We start from the raw sequence: 24129 nt of genomic DNA on the forward strand, positions 1-24129 counted from the left end.
GTAAAGCGCCATGGTTACACTAATGCCAGTGTATCCCCGCGCTGCGGTAAGAATAGCCGTGGTCAGCCCAGAACCCCTCTGACTTATCCTTGAGGAAACAGATGTGTTTTTAGTTTTTTCCTAAAACATTTTTCTTGGTTCTCCATCTGGAGCTCAATCGGGAGGGCATTCCAGAGTTTAGCCGCCAATAGGTGGAAAGATCTGCCACCCATCCTCGCTTTTTTATGGCCGGCACACATACCAGACCAACCCCACCCGACCTCAACAGACATGAGGGAATGTGCGGGGACACAAGGTAAGTTAGATAGGCAGGAGCATTTCCCTGCAAAATCTTATGGCAGGTACAGAGTGCTTTAAAGGCAACTCTTTCTTTAATCGGGAGCCAATGAAGTGCCGCCCGTGCTGCCCTGGCAGAAGATCTTCTCGGGCGTCTCAGAATGAGGCGGGCTGCTGCATTCTGCACTCCCTGCAGACGCAGTAAGCATCTGGCTGGAGCGCCTAGATACAAGATGTTCCCGTAATCTAGGCGAGAAGTCACTAGTGCATGGACTAGTGTCTTCCTAGCAGCCATAGGTAGTAGGTCCAAGGTTTTACGCAGGACTTTCAGAATTCCGAAGCACATCCCTGCCACCCGCTTGGTTTGGTAGTCAAAAGAAAGGTTAGGATCTAGTCCAATCTAGCCATCATCGGAGTCGACATCATGGTGGTAGTGAATACAGTATTTTTGGAAGCGGATATTGTTGACCTTATACATTGACACACAACCAGCCAAAACCTGTTCTTAGTAAGAAAAAGATACGTTACTCTGTGAAACTAAAAATGCAGCACGAAGCAACAATAAATCAACTGTATCTGTTTTCAGTAAAGTAAGTTTTTATTGCATGCTTTAGAATTAGTTCTTTGTATAACATTTGGAACTGTCTCATCAAACCCACTCTTAATGTTGAGAATAGCTAACTGTATAACACCAACATCTAGTGCTTGATTTGTAAATAAAAAACATAAGTACCAGGGCTCTCATCAGAAGGCCATTGCAGCTTGCACCACACATTGTCTCTGCCATGCCACCAATGATAGTAACAACACAACTACTAACCATCCCACTCCTACAAGTTTGACAATTCGGGCTATTTCATGCCCCAAAGCTATAAGAATGACTTGGGTGGCAAGTAATAGTAATTTTGTTTTAATGTATTTTAAATTAATAATTAACTGTTGTTGGGAGCCATCTCTAAATTACTCAGACAGTGCCACTTTGTGGCAGACAGTCACAAGCGCTGGTGTTGACAATTAAGTGCCAGTGCTGAGCACCGGACCACCCGCCTCAAATTAAGCAGTGCCAACATCATTCCTTTTGAAAAGTGGTTTATCACAAATGTTAAAGCATGAGTGTAGATTGGTGGACATTTTTTCTTCCATAGATGATGTTTATCTGTAATCCTTGTCTTTTTTCAGGCCAAGCACAAGCGTTACTTTGGGCATTCGGCTCATGTGACCAACGTGCGCTTTTCACATGATGACAAGTATGTGATAAGTACAGGAGGAGACGACTGCAGGTAGGTCTATTTCGATGTCACATTCTACAAATGCTTCTGCTTTTAAAACAGATGGCCTGCCATCCCTAATATAAAAGGTGATTTATGGAGTCCTTTAACTCAACAGCTTTCCCCTAATACTTCCACTCCTTCACCCATGCAAGAAATTCACGATGTGTACGCACACACACCTGCTAATCAACGTTCATCTCATGTTAAGTGTCATCCTCTTGGGAGTGATAAAAAATGAGAGGGACAGAGAACCTGCTTCAACAGTGTTAAGGCAGATTAACAGCAATAGAATGCTATAAAAATCTCTATGACATGCTAAGTGTGTAGGGCAATGAGTCTGCTACGTCTGGAGGGCGTACTACCTGCAAAGTATGTGTATATATGGCATTTCTGTAGCGCTAACTTAGCCAAAAGGCAGTGGACAGCTGTAAATGGTAAAAGTCAAGCATAAAGTCAACTAGTAATATAAGAGGAAGCTGGATTGGGGACCTTTAAGGCATTGTGGGAGGGGATTAGAGCCTCTTTAGCGGGAGGAGTTAGTGCCTACTAATTGTGAGGAATATATAACCTGCTAAGTGTGAGTGGCAGAACCTTAGAATGAGGGTGGCATAGAACCATTGAGCCCAGACTCAAACCCAGTATGCAGGAAGGAACGAAGGCTCAACCACCACTCATCTTCCTGGCTGGCTGGTAAGCAGCAATATTTTCACTAGTCACTAGTGCTAGTTACTTAGGGGCAGATTTACAAGGACTGGCACATCCCTGCATATCAGCATGGATGCGCCAGTAAAGATGCGACACACAATTCTACCCTTGCGCCACCACGGATGCATCACATTTACAATGCGGCGCACCGTGGTGCAGGGATAGGCAGATGCATGTCGCATCTGATGCCGTATGGGTGGCGCATTGCTAGAGTCGTGTTGCAAGCGCAACGCAACTCCAGCAATGCTCAGGGGCGTCCTATGCCTAACATGCTGCATCACTCCTTATGCCTGCTTCAAGCAGGCGCAGGTTTTTGACGCAGCATGTATATAAAAGTGACTCCGTGAAATCTTGTAGATTTCACTGCGTCACTTTTACGGGGCTTCCTTACGACGGAACGCCCACCCTGCATACATTAAACCTGACACAGTTTTAATGTGGCGCAGAGCTTTGCAACGTGACACATCTCCCTAGATGTGTCACGTTGTAAATCCGTCACAGCATGGTGCTAGCTTTATGCGTCGCTGGGTCACAGAAGTGACGCAACGGCGGCGCAAAAGTGGCGCACGGGACTTGTAAATCTGCCTCTTAGTTTTTTTTAAGTTCAAAAGAATTTTATTTGATAATAATAAAAAGATAAAGACAGGTGTCAAAACAGAATACAATGGAATACAAAGTTAAAGACTCTTAAAAGGGCATAAATGTACAAATGCATTTGAAGTAAGAAAAAAAAAAAAAAAGAAATTTGGGTACAAAGCGAAAAATAAGGAAGAGAGACAAGAAAAATGCATGAGCGTAAAACATGGCAACCATAAAAACATTGGGAAAATATAAGAAATTGATACAGTGAAGGATAGATGGAATGTATCGAGCGTTTAGGGGGGTTTGGGAACTTCTTGTTGAGGGGGCATTGGGTGAAACAAACGTTTACTGCATGAGTCCAAATAAAGTGTAACTGGAGTCCATAAGTCCATGCGCTTGACAGCCAAACATGCCGGGAAAACATGAGTGGTATCTAGTCTGTGATTATGGCAGACATTAAACCACCATGCTTTGAAAGAGATTTTGGAGAAATCCTTCCAGTTAACTGTTATTTGTTGGAAAGCAGCAGCAAGTAAAAGGTCAACAATTTGGGGTTTTAAGTCAACAACATCCCAGCAAGGGGAAAGGCTACCCAGAAAGATATGTGTGTGGGAGAAAGGGATAGAAGTATGAAAAATCACATTAAGTTGAGCCCATACCTGTAACCAAAAACTACGAACATGAGTACATAAAAATAGCATATGGAATAAGTCAGCTTGTGGAGATGAGCAGGACCAGCATGTGTGAGGAGTGATAGGAAAGCGTGTGTGTAGGGCAGAGGGTGTGAAGAGGAGTCTGTTGTAAATAAAGAATAAAGTCTGAGTGAGTGTTGCTGCTCTTGAAGATTTGCGGAGTTTGGTCCAGATTTTGTCCCAGAAGGGAACTGACCAAGAGACAGATAGGTCATGTTCCCAGGATTCCTCGACTTTGGATTTAGGTCTTGGAGCCTCAGTAGCGTGGAGGTATTTATAAATAGCAGTAGCCTTCGGTGCAGTGCGCAAGAAGGAGTGAAGTGAGACAGTTGGTGTGGATGAGGAAGAGGCAGGGTTGGGTTGAGTGAGGAGATCATATTTCAATAAAACTGCATTTTTAAGCGAATGATATTTGCGTGCGAAGGAAGTGGGTAAGTCATAAAGGATGCGGAGTTCATGGAAAGGTATAAAAGAGGAGTCGGAAAAAAGTTGGGAAATCCATTGGAGACCCCGAGCGTGCCAAGATTTCCAGAAAAAGGGTCTGTCTCGAATGAGTAAGGAGGTGTTATGCCATATGGGGGAGGATAAGAAATCAGCAATAGCGGTAGGGGGTGAATGAGAGAAGGAGAGGAGTATTTTTGTGGTAAACTTATGAATCGGAGTAGAAACAGATGCAGGTTTACGATAGAAGGAGAGGTATTCGGAGAAAGAGAAGGGAGATAAAAAAAGGCGTTCAAGTTTGGCCCATAATGGACAAGGGGTGTCTGGATCTTGGAGCCAAAAAGAGGCTTGTCTCAGTTGGAATGCCTTGTGATAGGCTGGGAAATCAGGGAAGTTAGTCCCACCCTCAGATTTAGGACGAATCAAGCGTGCCAAGGACATTCGTGGTTTCTTTTTGTTCCAGAGAAAGGAGGTTAGAATGGAGTTGATCCGTTTGAAAAATTTGGACGGTATAGGGACTGGAATATTAGAGAGTGTGTATAAAACAATGGGAGATAGCATCATTTTTATAGTGTCTAGGCGGCCCCACCAGGAGAGGTAGAGAGGGTGCCATTTGGACGTGAGATCCGTTAATTTTTGAATACATTTGGACATACACAGGGAAACAGTATCTGGGATGGTGGGGGCAATATGCATTCCAAGGTACTTGATATGGGAAGGTCTCCATGTAAAGTTGGAGGCAGCAAAATCTGGCTGGAATGTAAATTTGGTTAAAGGAAGAATCTCGCATTTGTCATTATTAAGTTTGTAACCAGAAATTTGGGAATAAGCATGGACTTCGGTGAGAAAAGCGGGAATGGAGACAGAGGGGTTGGAGATAAATAACAGAATGTCATCCGCATAGGCAGCTAGCTTGATGTGGGAATCTGAGAATTGGTAACCTTGAATGGAGGAGTTTTGACGAAGCTTGGAGAGGAAAGGTTCTAAAGCCAAGTTGAAAAGAAAGGGGGATAGGGGACATCCTTGACGAACACCTCTTTTAAGATCAAAAAATGAAGAAATTTGACCATTGGCACAAACCGCTGCGCGTGGGTTAGAATAAAGCAGTGAAATTAAAGACGTAAAGATAGGGCCAAAACCAAACCATCGGAGGGTATGAAATAAATAAGTCCACTCAACTCTATCGAACGCTTTTTCAGCGTCCAAAGCAATGGCCGCAAGAGGGTGAGGTAAAAGGCGGGATTTAGAGAGAATGTTAAATAGGAGTCTGGTGTTATCAGTAATAAAGCGGCCTTTGACAAAGCCAGACTGTTCCTCACCCAACAAGTCTGGAAGAAGAAGGTCGAGTCGAGCTGCAAGGGATTTTGCAAAAATTTTGTAATCAATATTGACCAGAGAAATCGGCCTGTAATTTTTGCAGTATTGAGGATCCTTCCCCTCCTTGGGTATAAGGCAGATATGAGCGTCTGAAAAAGAGCCGGAGGAGGAACCCAAGGAAAGGAAGGTGCCAATAAGGGAATGAAGTCTGGGTATAAGAAGCTGTGAAAAGTGGAGAAAGAATTCTACCGTGAAGCCGTCGGGCCCAGGGGCTTTGTCTTTTTGAAGGGTTTGAAGTGCTTTGAGTAATTCCTGTTGGGATATATCGTGTTCTAATTGAGAAAGGTCAAGTGGAAAATGTGTTGGTTTTTGTATAGTAGAGAAAAATGTGTCTAGTAAGTGGGAAGATGGGTGAGTTTCCGAAGAATATAAGGTCATGTAGAAAGTAGAGAATGCAGTGAGAATGTCTGCATCTGTATATTTAAGGGTCAAGTCAGTGTCGTAGATAGATTCAATGTTTAGTTTGTTATGTTTCACCTTTAAATAATTGGCTAAGATCTTGCCAGCCTTATTTTTGCCCCCATAGAACTTGGCACTAGATTTCAATAAATATAATGATGCATCATCAGTAGATTTTTTGTTAAATTTCATCTTAGCGCTGATAAGGGCAGTCAACGTTTGCTGTGAGCGAGAGGTAAAATAAGAATGCTCCAATTTCTTAATATCTAGAAGGATGGTTTTGGTAGCTTCTCGAGCAACTCTACGTTTTTTAGCAACAAAGCCGATGATAAAGTCCCTAGCTGCCGCTTTAAAAGCATCCCAAATAGTGTGTCGGGGGACAGGAGAATCATCGTTTAGGGCAAAGAATTCATGGGAAAAAGAGGTGAAGGCAGTAGTGAATTTGGGGTCTAGGAGAAGAGAATTATTGAAACGCCAACGTTTAGGGCCTGTTGATTTGGGTAAGAGATCCAATTGGACTAAGGTAGGGGCATGGTCAGAAAGTAAAATTGGACCTATTTCTGCATAAGAGAGAGTTTGGGCAATATTGTGGGTAACGAAGATGTAATCGATTCGAGATTGGGAATGATGACATGGGGAGTAGAACGTAAATTCTCGGAGATTCGGATTACAAAGACGCCAAGCATCGGTGAGTTTATGTTGGGAGATGGTGTGGGAGAAGGATTTGTGGGGTTTATTAGGAATGAAATGTGCTTTAGAGTTCCTGTCTAAAAAGGGATCTAAGGGCTGATTGCAGTCTCCTGCTAAAATAAAATTATCATCAATGAATCTGGTGACATGTTGGGAAAATGAATGCCAGAAAGTGGGATCGCCAGTGGTAGGGGCATATACATTTAGGAGAGAAATTGGAACATTCTTAATAGAGAGTTTAACATAAGTCCAACGGCCCTCAGTATCCGACTCTTGAGCAATCATAGAAGGAGAAAGAGCTTTGTGACATAGAATAGCAACTCCATTGCGTTTACCATCCCCAGGGGAAAAATAAACATCACCCACCCAGCTTCTTTTCAACTTAACAGATTCTTCAGCAGACAAATGGGTTTCTTGTAAAAAAGCAATGTCCACATTTAAACGCGAAAGATGAGACAAGATCCTTTGTCGTTTGATGGGTGAGTTGACGCCCTTAACATTCCAAGTGATTATTTTAAGAGACATATCAAATCAAAGAAGGAGAAAAAAAAGAAAAGTAGAAGAAGGTAACAAAAAAGTGCAGAAAAAAGAGGAGGCGGAAAAAATGAGAAGGTAGTCCAGGGACATATCATGTCGAAGAAGAGGAAGAAAACCAAAGAGAGAGAAAGGGGAGCAAAGGAGATCAAAAAAATTGAAAAGCCAGGAAGAATAAGAGAATCAATAAAAAGCATTGCAGTATAATAGAGAGGAAAAGGATGAGGGAAGAAGAAATAAGGTGAGGAAAAGAAAAGTATGAGCGAGTTGTGTGGTGGAGAGGACAAGGTAGTCCAAGAAGTAGGCAGAATAATAGACAGAAGACAGCAATAAAAGAGTATTCGAGAACAAAGAAGAAGAGACACCTGTGAAACAGAGAAAATTGGGATACGTAAAAGCAAAAAAGCTACAGGGAGGAAAGTGAACAACTGGGAGGAAAGGGAAAACATACTTACGGAGGGTAGAGGCGGGGAGGGTTGATCACCAGGGGAAGGGGACGCGAGGAGATAAGTGAGGGGGGGGCACCAGGCAAAGGAAGCAGGCGCCCGATGCAAACGAACCAACAGGTCGGGGGGATGACGCCAAACATGTGACAAAACCTGCAAGGAGAAGGGAGGAAAGACAATAATGAGTGAGACGACTGAGAGAGGATGAGAACAAGGCAGTAACGAGTAGCAAAAATGGTACGCAAACAGGCGGCAGTAAACAATACTAAGTAGTGAACAAAGAGGGAGGAAATACGGAGGGGAATAGGGGGGAGAACAGGGGAACAGAAGAACAGGAGCCGCCGGACATCATAACAAGAGCAAACAAAAAGACGTTCAACCATGCACGAGAAACATGCAGATTAACTGAAATTGCAAAGCTTCAACACGCAGAAATCATGGCGGAAAAGCTGACGATGAACTAGAGAAGTCCATATCAGATGCTTGAGTTGCATTCAAAAAGCTGCGTAGGCGGACAGGATCCTCATATGTCGTAGTTTTGTTGTTGTAGGTCACTCGGAATAGGCATGGGTGGAATAGACCGTATCTGGCTCCAATGGCGCGAAGTTCTGGTCGCATGTCCAAGAAGGCCTTGCGTCGCGTGGCTGTAGCTCTTGCGTAATCCTGTGCAAAAAAAAGGTTGGATCCTGACCATTGCAGTCGAGGTGAGGCACGGGCCGCCGAAATAACTTTGAGTAAGTCAGTGTATTCCAAGAAGTACATGATGATACCTCTTGGCCGTGAAGAAGGAGAGGAAGCAGAAGGGGGACGCCCCAGTCGGTGTGCACGCTGGATGTTAAGCGCGGTATCTTCAGGTAGATGAAGGAGTTTGGGCAGAAATGACTTGAAGAAGGCAATGGGATCAGCCCCCTCACAATTCTCCGCCAGGCGGTAGAGACGAAGATTATTGCGCCTATTTCGATTTTCCAATTCTTCAACTTGTTTGTGGAGAGAGGAAATCTGAGATTGCAAGTGTGGTATCTTGGAGGATGACTCCTGGAGAGAAGTGATAGAGCGTTCCACTGTAGTCACTCTGGCATCCATGTGGGCCCAATTATCAGTGAGAACCTGCAGCTTAGAATTGGTTTCTTCCATGAAGGGCCTGAGAGCACGAATCTCTTCCAATAACAGCTCCATAGAGACAGCCGATGTGGACCCTGTTGGTGATGGAGGATCTTTGTGAAGACGTTTCGTCGTGGTTTTCCCTGAAGACTGAATAGGTCGGTCCGCAGATGACTGCGACATTTGAGTAACGAGAGTCTGAGAGGCCTCAAGGTGTGCCAGTGCGGAGAAGACTCTAGAGTTCTTGATGAAGACACGACGCGGATTCTTAGGGGTCCGAGAGAATGTCTTCTTTTCCATAAAAGTGAAGTAGAAGGGAGTCGTTGGTAAGGAGAAAAAAACCAAGGAAAAACAAAGTCCGATGAGAAGCACTGCTTGTGCAGAGGCAGTGCCAAAATTCCCAACTAGAGGGCTGCACAGAATGTAATAGTGCCAAAGAGTCGAAGAAAAGGGCGGAACAGCAGCCAATTCACTTTGTGCGGCAGAGAGGACCTTTCAAGTGGAATAGATAAAGAGAGCGTGTAAAAGCCATGCTGAAAGCTGCCTTAAGAAGCGTGTGGCGTTAAATGTAGGAGCATGAGAGAGTACAGCGCCTCCAACACCAAGGTGACGAAGTCCAATGACACCAACAGGGTATTTGAGGAGAGGAAAGTCAATTTGCTCAAAATGGCTGCTCAGGACATGCAGAGCGCTGAAAAGACTCGTTTGGCTTCATTAAGGAGCAGCTGTTATGAACCTGGTGCAGCATTTAGACAGAAGTGCAAAAAAAAAGCTCACCAGAAGTAGTTGATAATTCCCATGGTTCATAAACAAGCTCGCATGGTCGAGTGAGAGGAGCGCCGCAGTCCGTGCTGACTGAAAACAAAATGGCGGGCGCGACTGTCACTGAGCCGCGTCCGCTACGAAATTGCCGAAAACAATCATTCCGGCGCTGAACGGAGCTTCCACTCGGAACCGCTATATGGTCTGTGGTCTCCGCTTGAAGAAAAGCGGAATTGCAGGTGAAGTTGGCAGGGTAATATCGGCGGAATCCCCGAGCGACCGGGAGCGCTCACATCTGCGCTGCCGTCCTCGCCGGGCGCCAAGCCACGCCCCATGCCTCTTAGTTTTTTATAGCATGGACCAGGCCTTGAGGGGGTACACAGATAACTATTACAATATATATGAAGTGAGTGCAGTGCAATAACATCTTTGCAGACAGGCGAGGATACATATATTGCTCCTATACATATGAAATAGATGCAGTGCAAAATCATCTTTAAAGGTTAGGTAGTTGAATAGATGGAATCTTATGATGAGGTGGGTGAAAGCATTAATCTGGCACATAAGAAATATTAGCAGAATGACACAGAGTTATGAGTGGCAGAGATATTTTCTGAGTCCACCACACGTTATGACTATGTGGTAAATGTGTGACCTGATTGTATAGCTGAGTTAAATGAAGATGAATCCAGAAGACTGCTGAATGAAGCTTCAATGATTTAGAGGATGGTAAAATTGCTGTAAATGATAATGAGGTTGGATTATGAGCTGCTGGTAGCTGAGCGTGGGATGAGCGTAACTGGGAGGAAAAGAGGAGAAAACTGTATGAAATATAATGAGGAGGGGACAAATACCCTACAGTTTGGAATAGCTGAGCACAAATTAATCCTTTACAAAATGGAAACCCTTTGACCTTTAACATCCCGCCAATCCAAGACAGCATGCTATTGTATCCCTTGAAAGAGTGTGCTTGCTATTAAATATATCCCTGTGACTTTTAGCTCAAAACAGTACCATTTACTTGTGTTACTGTTCTCCCACAAGTGCTGCAAATTTAGCTTTTCATTTCAACACTAAAAACCCTGGAACCTAATCATGTTGAACACACTGGGTGCAAATCTCTCTAAATTACTTGTTCGAGGCATATGAGCTGTAGATCATATGCTTTAGCATAGATCGCCTTCTGCGGTTGGGTCCGGATGTTTGCACTTTGTTTTTTCGAAGAAGTCTTGTAGTCACGAGGTAGGTGACGCTTCCTTTTGGTGATAATGCGCATGGGCATCGACTCCATCTTCATACGACGAGAAGGACTGTGACGCGTGTCGATCATTCCGATCGAAAAAGACACTTTGTGATCGTCGGGCTCGGCGCCACGAAATGCAACATCAGAGCAACTCTATTCCAGACGTCTTCCAAGAAGATTCCTGTATCCAACAACCAGCTCAAGAGCCAGAGAAAGACGAGCAGATCTCCATGTCCGAGCTCGACTCTGACATGGTAGAAGAGGAAGACATCACTGCGGGTCAACGTACCGTGAGCACAGATCCACCTGTGCCCATTCCGCATACGACACAGGCTCCGGTCCCTCCTTCGCCCTCGGGTTCAGGCAGCATTGACAAAACATTTCTTATGCCCCGCCCTCCGGCCTGGCTCTGAAACAAAAAGAGAAGCCTTCTGGCTCGGGCTCGAGCCAGCCCCGCTCTGAGGCCGAACCGACACCTTCAGCAACAAAACATAAGACCAAGCATCTCTCGGTCAACATACCTTCGGGACCGAAGATTCCACCATGGATGCCGAAAGGCTTGGAGCCGAAACCCTCCCAAGTCCAAACAATCAGAGTCGAAACCTTCCAAGGCCAAACATTCGGAGCCGAAATCCTTCAAGGACGAAGAATTGGAGCCGAAATCCTCCAAGGCCAAAGACTTGGAGCCAAAATGCTCAAAGGCTAAAGACTCGGAGCCGAAACCCTCCAAGACCAAACACTCAAAGCCGAAACCATTGACGCCCAAAGGCTGGGAGCCGAAACCTTTGATGCCCACATCTCCACGGAAAGAGAAAGACACTCTCCCAAAAGAGCCTTCATCTAATGAGCCAACCTTCGACCCCAAACAGAAAAAGCTGGTTATAAACCCTAAAACAGGACATATTCAGGCAACCATGAAAAAAAAATGGGAAATTGACCTACCAGAGGATTATCTCATATCCCTTTTAAGAAGAGGAATATGGGCATGAACCCTACTCCTCCTTATATTTCAACTCCTTCCAAGGCCAATTACACCTGACCCACAGGGTGAAGGGGAAGGGGATGAGGATCAGGACACTGATTCTTGGGAAGATTACCACACAGATCCAAATACAGATAATAACCCTGATTTATATCCCTCCAGACCCTCCCCACCTGAATTGGTTATCTTGAACTTGTTAACAGGGCTGCTCATTATCATGGAGTAGAACTTCATAAAGAGCCTTTAGAAGAGGATTTCCTCTTTGAGACACTTTCTTCATCACAAAGAACTACTCATACCTTGCCAATGCTAAAAAGCATGTTAAAACACACAGACAAGGGGGCGTGGTCTGGCCACGTAGGAAGATGGCCGCCTAATTGAAGAGCTCCGCTCCGGGCCGGCACCTATATGGAGACAGCATTATTTACAGCATCTCCAGGACTGTCATTGAAGAGTTCCTGAGCAAGCTGAAGTCGGGCCATGCCTGGGATATGTTTCCGTAGCCCAACGACCTCTTCCTGACCCCTTTTACAAGCTGTGGAATGTCTGAGAGAAAGTGCTCAGGTCGGGCCTTGTGAAGCCTTTGAAGCCCCGGGCTTCGCGCTGTCATCGCGCCTGCTTATCTGATGAGCTTGTGGCATTGACGTGTGAAGATTCATGAGGTAGGAGCTCTTCCTGCTCTCACCCTCACAGCGCTCTACCATTATTTCAGTCAAAAACTGCTGGTGGAAGTTTAGGCAATTAAGTTATTTTCAGAGTAAAGCTGGGAGTTTCCTCACGCACTGCTCTTGATAAATGACGCTTTTACCACGCATTGAATTACCTCAGAGTCGTGTCTGCGCTCAGCACCTCTGGACTGCAACATTTTATTTCTAAATAATTGCTGGTTCATGTGTCACCTGTTTGTCTCTGAGACTGTTTTTTTAGCTAAACTCGCTCTAATTCCTGTCAACTTATCTCTGGGGGTAAATTAAAGCCTTATGTCTTCCTTTCAACAATATACAGACTGCTGGAATTTCTGTTTAAACTGCTGTTGAATAGGAAAATAGATTAAAACTAATTTCCCTGTAATTTTAAACCTTTTGCTTCATCAATGCATAATCGCTGCCTCTCAATTTGTTTGTGTTACCTCGCAACATCAGCTGCCTGAGCCAATGTACTGCGTTATTTAAAAAAAATAAACAACAAAACCCAACAAATATCTATATGTTTCATGTTATGTCAAAACAAGTTACACAACTTAAATTCACGTTATTCTTATTGGCAAGCTTGATTCATTGTTCTTCTTTACTGCTTCAAGTATCTGAGGTAATGCCTAATAACAAGAACGAAAACAAGCCTACTAAGCAGTTACATTTCACTGACGCATTAAAACAATCAAGTAATATGTCTGCGAAGAGCGCTTCCTCATCACCACCTGCTCAACCTCACATTACTTCCAAGGTAATATCAGGTGACACTATGGACCGTCTCTTTCAGGAAATTTCAACCATTAGTATCCGCCTAACAGAAATGGACATTAACATTTCTTCCCTTGCATTGGAAACCAAACCAATAAGAGCAGATATTGTGCAATTTCCTACTAAAACAGAAGACTTGGATCAACGCTTGACTCCTATTGAAAATGAATTCAACACATTACAAAGCAGAGATGGAGTAGTTTCTGTCCTGTAACTCCAGTTCTGTAGTAGGGGTATCTCTGTTATAGTCATAATCTAGTGAATAGTCCCGCCCATGTGCGTGGACCCCGGAGCAATCAAAAATAATCTCTTACAGTGTCAAAAAATGCAGAAAATGCATAGACACTTAAGAGAGAATTTAAAGACAGATAATGCAGCCAAAAAGGCTACACTGTCCAGTACTTCAACTAGAAATTCCACCATAAAATCCACAAAACAGCAAAGCCTGTACAGATTTCCCTTGCTTAACAGCAAAATCCCTCAGGAATGATAGAGAGAAGAACCTGGACAGACAAGCCCCATAGGCTGCCATTATGTGGCTTAATTAGGATACTGTGCCTTTAAGGAACCTTCCAGAACCTTCTCTCAGTATCCCAGAATGCATAGCAGGTCCAACTTAGCCTCAGTTCTTTTTGAAGGCGCAGAAAACGCCAGACCTGTAGCATTATGATCATGAACAACACTCCACCGGGGAGGCGGGAGGGCGCTTATGACTATAACAGAGATACCCCTACTACAGAACTGGAGTTACAGGACAGAAACTACTCCTTCTGTAGTAGGGGATCTCTGTGTATAGTCATAATCTAGTGAATAGAATGGCAAGCCCATCCCCACACCAAGCGGCGGTGGAGAATAAAATAACGCCACTACTGTGCGAACAGATTCCGCAACGAAGCCTGCCCAACCTGAGCGTCTGCCCTGGCATCAGTGTCCAGGCAGTAATGCTTAGCAAAGGTATGGACCGACTTCCAAGTGGCCGCCTTGCAGATCTCTGCAATGGGAACATTACGGAGCATAGCTGTCGTAGCAGCCTTGCCCCTGGTGGAATGAGCCTTAGGTTTACCCCCTAAGGTCTTATTAGCTTTGCAGTAACACAACTGAATGCAGGACACAATTCACCTAGAGATGGACTGTTTAGAGGTAGCAAGACCCGTCCTGACTGAGCCATAATTGATGAACAATTGGTCTGACCTACGAATATCTTTAGTCTTATCAAGATAAAACTTCAGCACCCTCCGCACATCCAGGGAATGTAAAGACCTTTCCGCCGGAGATGAAGGGTTCTGAAAGAACGTAGGCAAAGTGATAGTCTGATTGATATGAAAATCAGAGACAACCTTGGGAAGAAACTTAGGGTGAGTACGCATAACAACTTTAGCATTATGAAATACAGTATAAGGTTCTTGGCAACACAATGCCTGAATCTCACTCACCCTGCGGGCCGATGTAATGGCCACGAGGAACGCCGCCTTCCAGGACAGGTGCTGCAACGAAGCCTTATGAATGGGCTCAAAAGGCTCCTTCATCAATCTGGACAGCACCACATTCAGGTCCCATGAAGGCGAAGGAAGCCTGACAGGAGGGAACACTTTCTTCAAGCCTTCCAAAAAATCTTTGATCACAGGGATCTGGAAAAAGGAAGTCTGTGAAGGGCCTTTCCTGTAGGCAGTCAAAGCAGCCAGATGAACCTTAATGGAATGGACATTAAGGCCCGACTGCGCCAGATGAAGCAGATATGGAAGGATGACATCTTCCTTGCATGACGTAGGGTCATAGTTCTTAGACTTGCACCAGATGCAAAACCTCTTCCACTTGTAAGCATAGGAAGTCCTAGTGGAAGGTCGCTTAGCCTCCTTCAGTATGTCCATACAATCCTCTGGGAGATTCAGATGGCCATATTGCACTATTTCAGGAGCCATGCCGCCAAACTCAAAGACGAGAGGTTGGGGTGCACCATCCGCCCCCCGAACTTCGTGAGAAGGTCCGGCCTGCACGGCAGCTTCATGTGAGGAAGGAGAGATCGGTGAAGCAGGTCCGTGAACCACCACTGTCTGGGCCATTCCGGGGCAATCAGAATCATTCTCGCCCTGGATTGAGACAGCTTGATGAGAACCGCCGGAATCAGGGGAATTGGTGGAAAAGCGTACAGAAAGCTGTTCGACCAGTTGATCCATAACGCGTTCCCCAGCGTCCCCGGCTGGTAGTACCTGGAGGCGAAGCCTCGGCATTTGCTGTTTTCGGCGGTGGCGAACAGATCTACGTCTGGAGTTCCCCACCTTGCGAAGACTTCTCCTAGTACTTCGTCGTTTAAGACCCATTCGTGGTTTTCCTGCACGATTCTGCTCAGTTCGTCTGCCTGAACATTCTGCACACCTGGCAGATGGGTGGCCGTTATCGACAGTCCTCGAGCCAGAAGCCAGTGCCAGATCGCCTGCGCCTCCTGCGACAGAGTGCGCGATCTCGAGCCCCCCTGCTTGTTGAGGTAATACATCGTTGTCGTGTTGTCCGTCTGAACAAGCAGAGAGTTGGTCTGAAAGGACGGATGAAAGGCCTTCAGTGCCAAGTGAACAGCTCTCAGTTCCAGGAAATTGATGTGGTACGTGGACTCCGTCGGGGACCACGTCCCTTGAATTTGTAGGTCTCCGGAGTGCGCTCCCCAGCCTTGGAGAGACGCATCCGTCACGATGGTCTGTGTGGGAATGTCCTTGTGGAAGGGAACCCCTCTGAGGAGATTCTCCTTCGAGCACCACCACTTCAGAGACTGAAGAGCATGTAGAGACAGTCGTATCTTGTCGTCCCAAGAACCTCTCCTCTGGTCCCACTGATCCTCCAAGCACTCCTGCAGAGGTCTCATCTGTAGCCGTGCGTGAGGAGTGAGGAAGATGCAAGAGGCCATCGATCCCAGTAGAGAAGACACAGTCCTCTCAGTCGTAGACGGAGTTTTCATGAGAGCCTGAGCCTTCCGAACGAGTGATAAACGTCGCTCTTCCGAAGGAGACACGCTTGCTGACAGCGTATTGATGGAGGCCCCCAAGTACTGGATGCACTGTACCGGAATCGGGACAGACTTGGACATGTTGATGTGCAACCCCAGCTTGTTCAAGAGAACGCACGTCTTCTGGAAGTGTGCTTGAGCTTCCGAGAAGGAGGAGGCTTTGATCAACCAATCGTCCAGGTACGGGTAGACAAACACCTTGTTCTTCCTCAGGCGTGCCGCTACCACTGCCATACATTTTGAGAATGTCCTGGGTGCAGACTTCAGTCCGAAGGGTAGCACCGTGTATTGATAGTGATTGGTGCCGACTTGAAAGCGCAGAAATTTCCTGTGTTTGCATGCAATGGGCACGTGGAAGTATGCGTCCTGTAGATCTATGGCACACATCCAGTCTCCTCGTTGCAGCTGAGGGTAGATCTGATGCAACGACAGCATGCGAAACTTTTCTCTGCGAATCCACTTGTTTGCCTGCCGCAAATCCAGAATGGGCCTGAACTCGTTTCTGTCCTTCTTGCGGACAAGAAAGAACCGAGAGTACAGACCTCTTCCTCTTTGAGACAGAGGTACGTCTTCGATCGCCCTTTTCCTTAGCAGAACGTCCGCCTCCGCCTGAAGCTCGCGCAGTTGATACTGCGAGCTGACGGGAGGAATCGATGGAGGAGGGCTGGTGAAACGTAGACTGTATCCATTGCAAACAATATTCAGCACCCACTTGTCCTGAGTAATTTTTCTCCACTCTGCCAGAAAAAATTGAACGCTTCCCCCCACCGGAGCGGGTAACGGACGAGGGGGAAGTAACAGCTCAGGGACGGGACCCGGCCGGGCCCTTGGTCGCGGTAGAGGACTGTTGACGACCTCTACCACCTTGGCGCTTCTGGAAGGGCCGCCTGTACTGCTGCTGCTGCTGCTGCTGTTGATGTTGTCCAGCAGACTGACCCCTTCCACGACCCTGCGACCCAAACCGACGTTGGTACTGTCGGAAGGGTTTCTTTTCCTTGGGCTTCTCCAAGCCCACTGCCGTCAGGGTCTCCGCCTCGGCCTTCATCCTGGCCATCTCGTCATCTGCGTGTTTCCCGAAGAGGGTATCTCCGGAAAACGGGAGATTCGCCACGCGTTGCTGTGCTTCCGGTTTCAATGACGTCAACCTGAGCCAAGCATGGCGTCTCTGGTGAATCCCGTGGCAATATCCGTGCGCGGACAGCAATGATATGTCCGCTGCGGCGCCGATGGCCTGGTTAGAGACCAGCATCCCCTCCTGGATGATCTCCATAAAGTCCTCCTTGCGGTCTCGAGGGACAAGGTCTGCGAACTGCTCCATCGAGTCCCACAGGGACCGGTCGTAACGTCCCAGCAAAGCCGAGTCACTGGCGGCCTTCATCGACGAGGCGGATGTCCCACACGCCTTACGACCAGCAGAATCGATCCAGCGGCTCTCCTTGTCCGGAGGCACCGTGGACGCAGGGGAGGTAGCATGAAGCTTTCGTGCAGCCGTCACGATGACCGAATCCGGTACCGGGTCCTTCCTCAAGAAGGCTGGGTCTGAGTCCGGAGCCCTGTACTTTTTTAGGATCCTGGAAGGCGCAGACCTCACCGTTGCCGGCGTCAGGAATAGCTGTTCGGCGGGCTCCAGGAGCCCCGGCACCAGGGGTAACAGGGGGCGAGACAAGTGCCTTTTGTGTAATGTCTCAAATATCACCGAGGTAGAAGTCGTAGGCGCTTCCACCTTGATGCCCAACTTCGCCGCTCCACGCAGGAGAACCTCCTGAAATGTGCTTATATCGTCTATCGGAGACACCCTAGTCTCCGGCGAATCGGACAGCGTGGGCGAGTAGGAACGGGTCCCAGAGGGAGAACGTGACCTGGACCGACGTCTCTTGTGGTGACGCCTGGATCGTGAGGAAGATCCATGCCCACTCCTCGATCTGTCCCGTCTCCCCGAACGAGACCTCGACCTTTTGGGCCTCGGACGCTCCTTCGGCCTCCCAGGGTCAGGAGTCCCAGGCTTCCTAGGTGTCTTCTTCGGAGGCGTCGGAAACTTAGGTATCGACACCGCCCTCGGTGGAACCGGGGGTGGAGGAGTAACCGCGCGCGGGGTCTGCGGACCCGGCTTTGGAGGTGGGGTCGGGGCCTTCGGAGGCGGACCCTTCGGCAGAGCCGGCCGCGAAGGAGGTGTAGCGGGCTTCATCGGAGTATCCACCCCGGAATGCGCCGGTCCCGGCGAGCCACCATCTCCTGCGGAGTGTGGGGAGCCCCCCACAGTCCTGGGCCTGTCCTTAGGACCTCCAGATGCTGAAGATCGGTGCCCAGACGACGACCGATGGCCCCTCGACGTCGAACGGTCCTTCGGCGTCGACCGATTCACACTTCTCGACGTCGAACCGTGTCTCCGTCTCGACGTCGACCCCAACCAGATCGACGAACCACGAAACCTCGACGACGGGCGATGGTGCCTCGACGGCGACCTCGACCTCTTCGCCGGCCTCGACGTCGACTTCCTGGATCGCTTCGACGTCGACCCTTTGGACCTTCTCGACGTCGACCTCTCTGACCTTCTCGACGTCGATCTCCTTGACCGTCTCGACGTCGGCCTTTTAGAATGCTTCGACGTCGACCTCTTCGGCGCCGGAGACGCCTTCCGTCTCGACGGCGACCTCGACGACGAGGATCCCCTCGACGACGATGTCCTCGACGGCGAACGGCGGTGTCGCCTCGACGGCGAGCGCCGACGCCGGGCCCTCCGATGTCGACCACTCGACGCCGACAGCGACGACGAGGAGATCGACACCGGCTTCGACGGCGGCCGGAACACGTTCCTCGACGTCGACGGGCGACGTTTTCTCGACCCAGAGCCCTGGGGAGACCTGGAACTGGCCGTTGACCGCCCCCTCGACGTCGTGGTCAGCGCAACTGACCCAGACGGAGATCTTGGGCGAGGGCTGGTCTTCCTGCCCCTGGGGAGCCCCCCAGAGGCCTCAGCATGGCTAGAAGGAGCCCCTCCTGACCCACCTCGTGCCTTCAACCTTCTCTCTTCAAGTCCCTGAAGCCTGATCTTCTTCCTCTCCTTCAGGGTCCTTCCAGAGAAGCCTCTGCAGATCACACAGTCCTCAGGAATGTGGGAAGAGGGAAGGCAGAGAATACAGACCTCATGGGAGTCTGACTTGGCCTTCTTCCTTGAGCACTCAGGGCATTTGTCGAATAATGCAGGCATTATGGACAAAAAAGAGTGCAGAAACACAGAAAGAAAGTCACCAAAGTACTTTAAAAGTACCAAAAATCGAAATTAGTGTAAAACACTAACAAAAACCCTTGAAAAGGGAGAGCTCAATGCTCCAGGGTCCTGCTTGCAGGAGCCGGAAAAAAGAACTGAGGCTAAGTTGGACCTGCTATGCATTCTGGGATACTGAGAGAAGGTTCTGGAAGGTTCCTTAAAGGCACAGTATCCTAATTAAGCCACATAATGGCAGCCTATGGGGCTTGTCTGTCCAGGTTCTTCTCTCTATCATTCCTGAGGGATTTTGCTGTTAAGCAAGGGAAATCTGTACAGGCTTTGCTGTTTTGTGGATTTTATGGTGGAATTTCTAGTTGAAGTACTGGACAGTGTAGCCTTTTTGGCTGCATTATCTGTCTTTAAATTCTCTCTTAAGTGTCTATGCATTTTCTGCATTTTTTGACACTGTAAGAGATTATTTTTGATTGCTCCGGGGTCCACGCACATGGGCGGGACTATTCACTAGATTATGACTATACACAGAGATCCCCTACTACAGAACAAGAATTATTATTTCTCCATAGCAAACTGGTGGATTTGAAAGATCGCAGCAGGAGAGATAACATCCATGTTTTTGGCTTTCCAGAGAAAATTGAACGTCAGAATACTGGAGCCTTCTTGTGTGAAATTATTCCAAAATTGGTTGGTATTCGATTTGAACCCATGCTTGAAATCCAACGTGCACATCGTCTTGGCCCTCCGCGTAAGGATCTAAATTCCCGCCCAAGACCCCTCATTGCTTGCTTTTTGCAGCATGACCAGGTTTGACAACTACTGACTGAAGCACGTACGCAGGGTTCTTATAGTTATGAGGGTCATGAAATTCATATGGCTTCTGGTTTTTCCCGAGAAACTAATGAACGACGAAAAGCATTTTTATCCATGAGGCCTTTGCTGAGAAAAATGGACATCAAATACGGCTTGTTTGATCCAGCCCGTTTTCGTGTTACTAAGAATGGAGAATCAAGAGACTTCTACAATCCAGACAAGCTACAACGCTTCTTGGATGACATGATGTTGCAAGATATGGATATTCAACATACGTCTACGCCTCAGACTTCTCAAAGTTCTCAATCTACTCATCACCTTCCAGATGTTAGACGTCGGTTCACAGGTGAAGCTCGCAACGTGGTAGAGAGCTTAAGAGATTGAACCTCACCCAAGAAGATAAAAACTCAGCTTTGCAGACAGTATCTAACTTTACTCAAGATCATCACAGAGACAAATCTCGCTCTCCTTTAAAGTCTGCTTCAGATGGAGAGTAGTCCTTGGCGACATGTCTCTTCTCTTGCTCATTACAAGGTTTAGCTTAAACCTCTCAGGTTTATGCTATACAGGGAGACAAGCATCCTCAACATTCCAGATAAGTATTTTCCGCACTCTTTCTGTATTTATTTACTCATTCTTTTTAATGGTTTCCTATACCTATTTGTGTATGCCTTCGATTTGAAACTTATTTAAGCTGTTTCCAATTTTTATAAAAGCATATTTTATATATATTATTCATTATTGTACTTCATAGGACTTTTATGTGCTATCTCCAATAGATATATTTATTTTTACTCTAATGATAAATCTGTTTATAATCTACATTTCTACGTACCTATTACTAATTTAAAGATGGAGTATGGTTCTTAGTAGTGTATTGACTTTTAATAATTAATAACTATTCTAGTTCATGACTCCCATGTTCATATTTCACAGAAAGATCCTACTTTTATATTCAGCAGATGGACATTATCTACACTATTTCTCTCTCTAGTTCCTTATTATTGTTGCCAATGTTCAACATAAGATGTTTATCTTTTTATTCTATACACCTTTAGGTCTGAATTTATATATGTTAATAATTATTATATACATATATTAATTGTTCCGCTTAGGATGAATTTTTATTACATTGGCCATTTCATTATTTATTAATGCTGGTATTTATTGGATAATACTCTCTTCACTGCTTCTTTTCTCATATTTATTCAATTGCTAGGCTGTCATTTGAATTGTGTTTATTTTACTGGTAATCCTTTTTACAACTATACATGCTAAATACTATTTATAGTTATGAATACAATCGATTATTTATTTGATCCTTTATGATATATCTAGAATGAAATATTCTTGTTTATATTATTGACACGTATGTCCCTTTAGAATATTTTCTAGATCTTATTATATTTCCCAGACATGCCCAGGTACACGTTTTATAATGCTTGGTCCTTCCCTTCACAGATCACCACCAAGTATAATTGGGTTCTATAGATCCTAATATTTTCAATAATAATCGGTCCTGGTTTCTGCTTAGTACTCCTGGTGGGGGCCCTGCCTGGAGCGGTGTTCTTGTGAACTCAGACCCGCGGTTAAAGTTTTTGATCTTGTAGTACTCTGTACACCAGTTTATTGTAACTTGAATGTATCTCCTATTCTTTCTACTTAATACATTCTCTTTAATTATTGACAAGCAGATTTTAAAACAATTTTTATACTTGTTACTGGAAAACCTTTCCTCCATAACTCATTTTATTCTGTATACAAAAGTTAAACAAAACGTTCAATACTCCTGCAAATATGGTTATTTCCCATGCCTTGTGGGCGATATCATGGAATTTTCATGGTTTGACGCATTATATTAAGAGAAAAAAGTTATCTCGTATCTCCAATCCAAAAAAGTAGATGTGGCTCTTCTTCAAGAGACACATCTTAACGAACTTGAATCAAACAATTTGTGTAGGGATTGGGTAGGAAAGGTTTTCCACAGCAGTATCCATAGCGACAGTTCCTCAGACTCAGGTCCTACTCGTAAATGTGGTGTGGCAATTCTCATTCGAAAAACCCTTCCAGTTATGGTATCCAAAACATGGGTAGATCCAGACGGCCGTTATATCTTTGCTAAACTGCGTATTGGTGATACTCATATCTGTGTGGGATCAGTCTATGCCCCGACAGGTTCCAAAAAATCCTTTCTCCTACATCTGAATCGTTTCTTGTCAGATATTGATGCTTCACAATACCTTATAGGGGGTGATTGGAATTTGGTGAGAGATCCGATTCTTGACAGGACAGGCCCTCTTGATAAACAGAATGCTGCAGACAGGGCCCTCATGAATGACATAATTGATGATAACGGCCTTGTTGATCACTGGCGTCTTGCACACCCGGATGACACTGAATACACCTTCACGTCCCCCACTCATGGAACTCTTTCTCGGTTGGACTACTTTTTAATCTCCAAGGTTTAGTCCAATCAGTTCAGGAATCTTGGAAGCATCAATATCTGATCACTCTCCAGTCTTATTACAGTTACAAACAGGGATGACAAGACCAGGTCGCAAACCTTGGATGATGAATATTCAACGTCACAAAACGCCTAAGGGTAAAACACAATTACAGGATCATCTTCACAATTATCTTTCCTTAAATCAAGGTTCTGTGACTTCTGGTAGGACTATGTGGGCTGCTGCTAAAGCTACCATCCGGCGGCAACTTACGCGGGATGCAGCTCAGGCCAATAGGAAAAATGCTACTCCACAGAAAGAATTAGAACAAGACATTGAGCGCTTCACCCGTTTATATACCAAGAAACCCAATTTATAAAATCGTAAATCATTAGAACAAGCCCGTATGGCACTGAACAGTCTCTTCACCTCCAAGGCAGAATATGCTCTACAAAAAATGAAAGGGAGACATTATGAACAGGGAGAAAAGGCGGGTAGACTCTTAGCAGAACAATTGCGACAAAGAGAAGTTGCTATGGCTATCCCAGCCTTAAAATCACTTACAGGTAACATGCTGACTCGCCCTCAGGATATAGTTATTGAATTCGCTTCTTACTATGAATCTCTTTATACCCCAGGTACCCAAATAGACCAAGATAAATTGTCCTCCGTTCTTGCAGAAATTGATTTACCTCTCCTTTCTGCAGAGGACAGAGCACTTTTAAATACAGAAATCAGTAAAGAGGAAATATCACAAGCTATAGCCAAACTTCCTTATCATAAAGCCCCGGGGGAGGATGGATTCCCTGCGGAATTTTATCGTTGGTCAGGCGACAATGTAGTGGATTGTTTACATGCTGCATTCCAAGAAGCAGAACACACATTTTCCCTAGGAAGTCTTTCTAATAAAGCTATAATTGCAGCCCTTCCTAAACCGGGGAAAGATCCATTACTCTGTAGCAGTTCTAGTCCAATTCCACTTCACAATTGTGACATAAAAATCCTAGCCAGTATTCTTGCCTCTCGCCTTCGTAAAGTTATTCCTTCCTTAATTCATCATACTCAAGTGGGATTTATATTTGGACGCTCCTCTCAAAATCATTTGCGTTCTTTAACTCACACCCTTCACGCTGCTAAAGTTCTTCAAGAAGATGCCATAGCATTATCGCTTGATGCCGAAAAGGCATTCGATCGAGTAGAATGGACATACCTATTTAAAATTTCAAAACAATTTGGATTAGGAGACCAGTTTATAAATAAGGTACAATTGCTATATGAACAACCCACTGCATCAGTTAACTGTGGAGGTTTTGTTTCTGAACCATTCCCAATCCGTAGAGGAACCCGCCAGGGTTGCCCCTTGTCGCCTCTTTTGTTCCTATTGGCTATTGAACCTTTGGCAGCTGCAATACGCCAATCACCCTTGATTGTTGGTATTCCTCTTCCGTTGGGAGAATCTAAACTTTATCTCTATGCAGATGACATTTCTGCTTACCGTTACTGACAAGATCATTACCATCACTACTTCAAATCATAGAGAATTTTTCTTCTTTTTCTGGGTATAAAATTAACTGGGATAAGTGTGAAGCAATTCCTAAATGTGATGGCACCTCAAAACATGTGATACAAGGTTACCCCTTCTATTGGCAGTCTTCTTGTTTAAAATATTTAGGTATTCTTGTGAATAAGCGGA

At 45.8% G+C, this 24129-nt stretch overlaps 1 protein-coding gene across 1 annotated transcript in view; it reads left to right on the forward strand.

Annotated features, from left to right (window-relative positions):
• EML6 (EMAP like 6) overlaps positions 1 to 24129 on the forward strand; it is a 928771-nt gene that overhangs the window by 883342 nt on the left and 21300 nt on the right. Inside the window, exon 40 of the mRNA XM_078649484.1 lies at positions 1456 to 1556. Within this exon, the coding sequence (XP_078505610.1) occupies positions 1456 to 1556 (101 nt within the window). The remainder of the gene's footprint in view (positions 1 to 1455; positions 1557 to 24129) is intronic.

The sequence above is a fragment of the Lissotriton helveticus genome, chromosome 6, assembly GCF_964261635.1.
Source record: "Lissotriton helveticus chromosome 6, aLisHel1.1, whole genome shotgun sequence".
In the NCBI taxonomy this organism is placed as follows: Eukaryota; Metazoa; Chordata; class Amphibia; order Caudata; family Salamandridae; genus Lissotriton; species Lissotriton helveticus.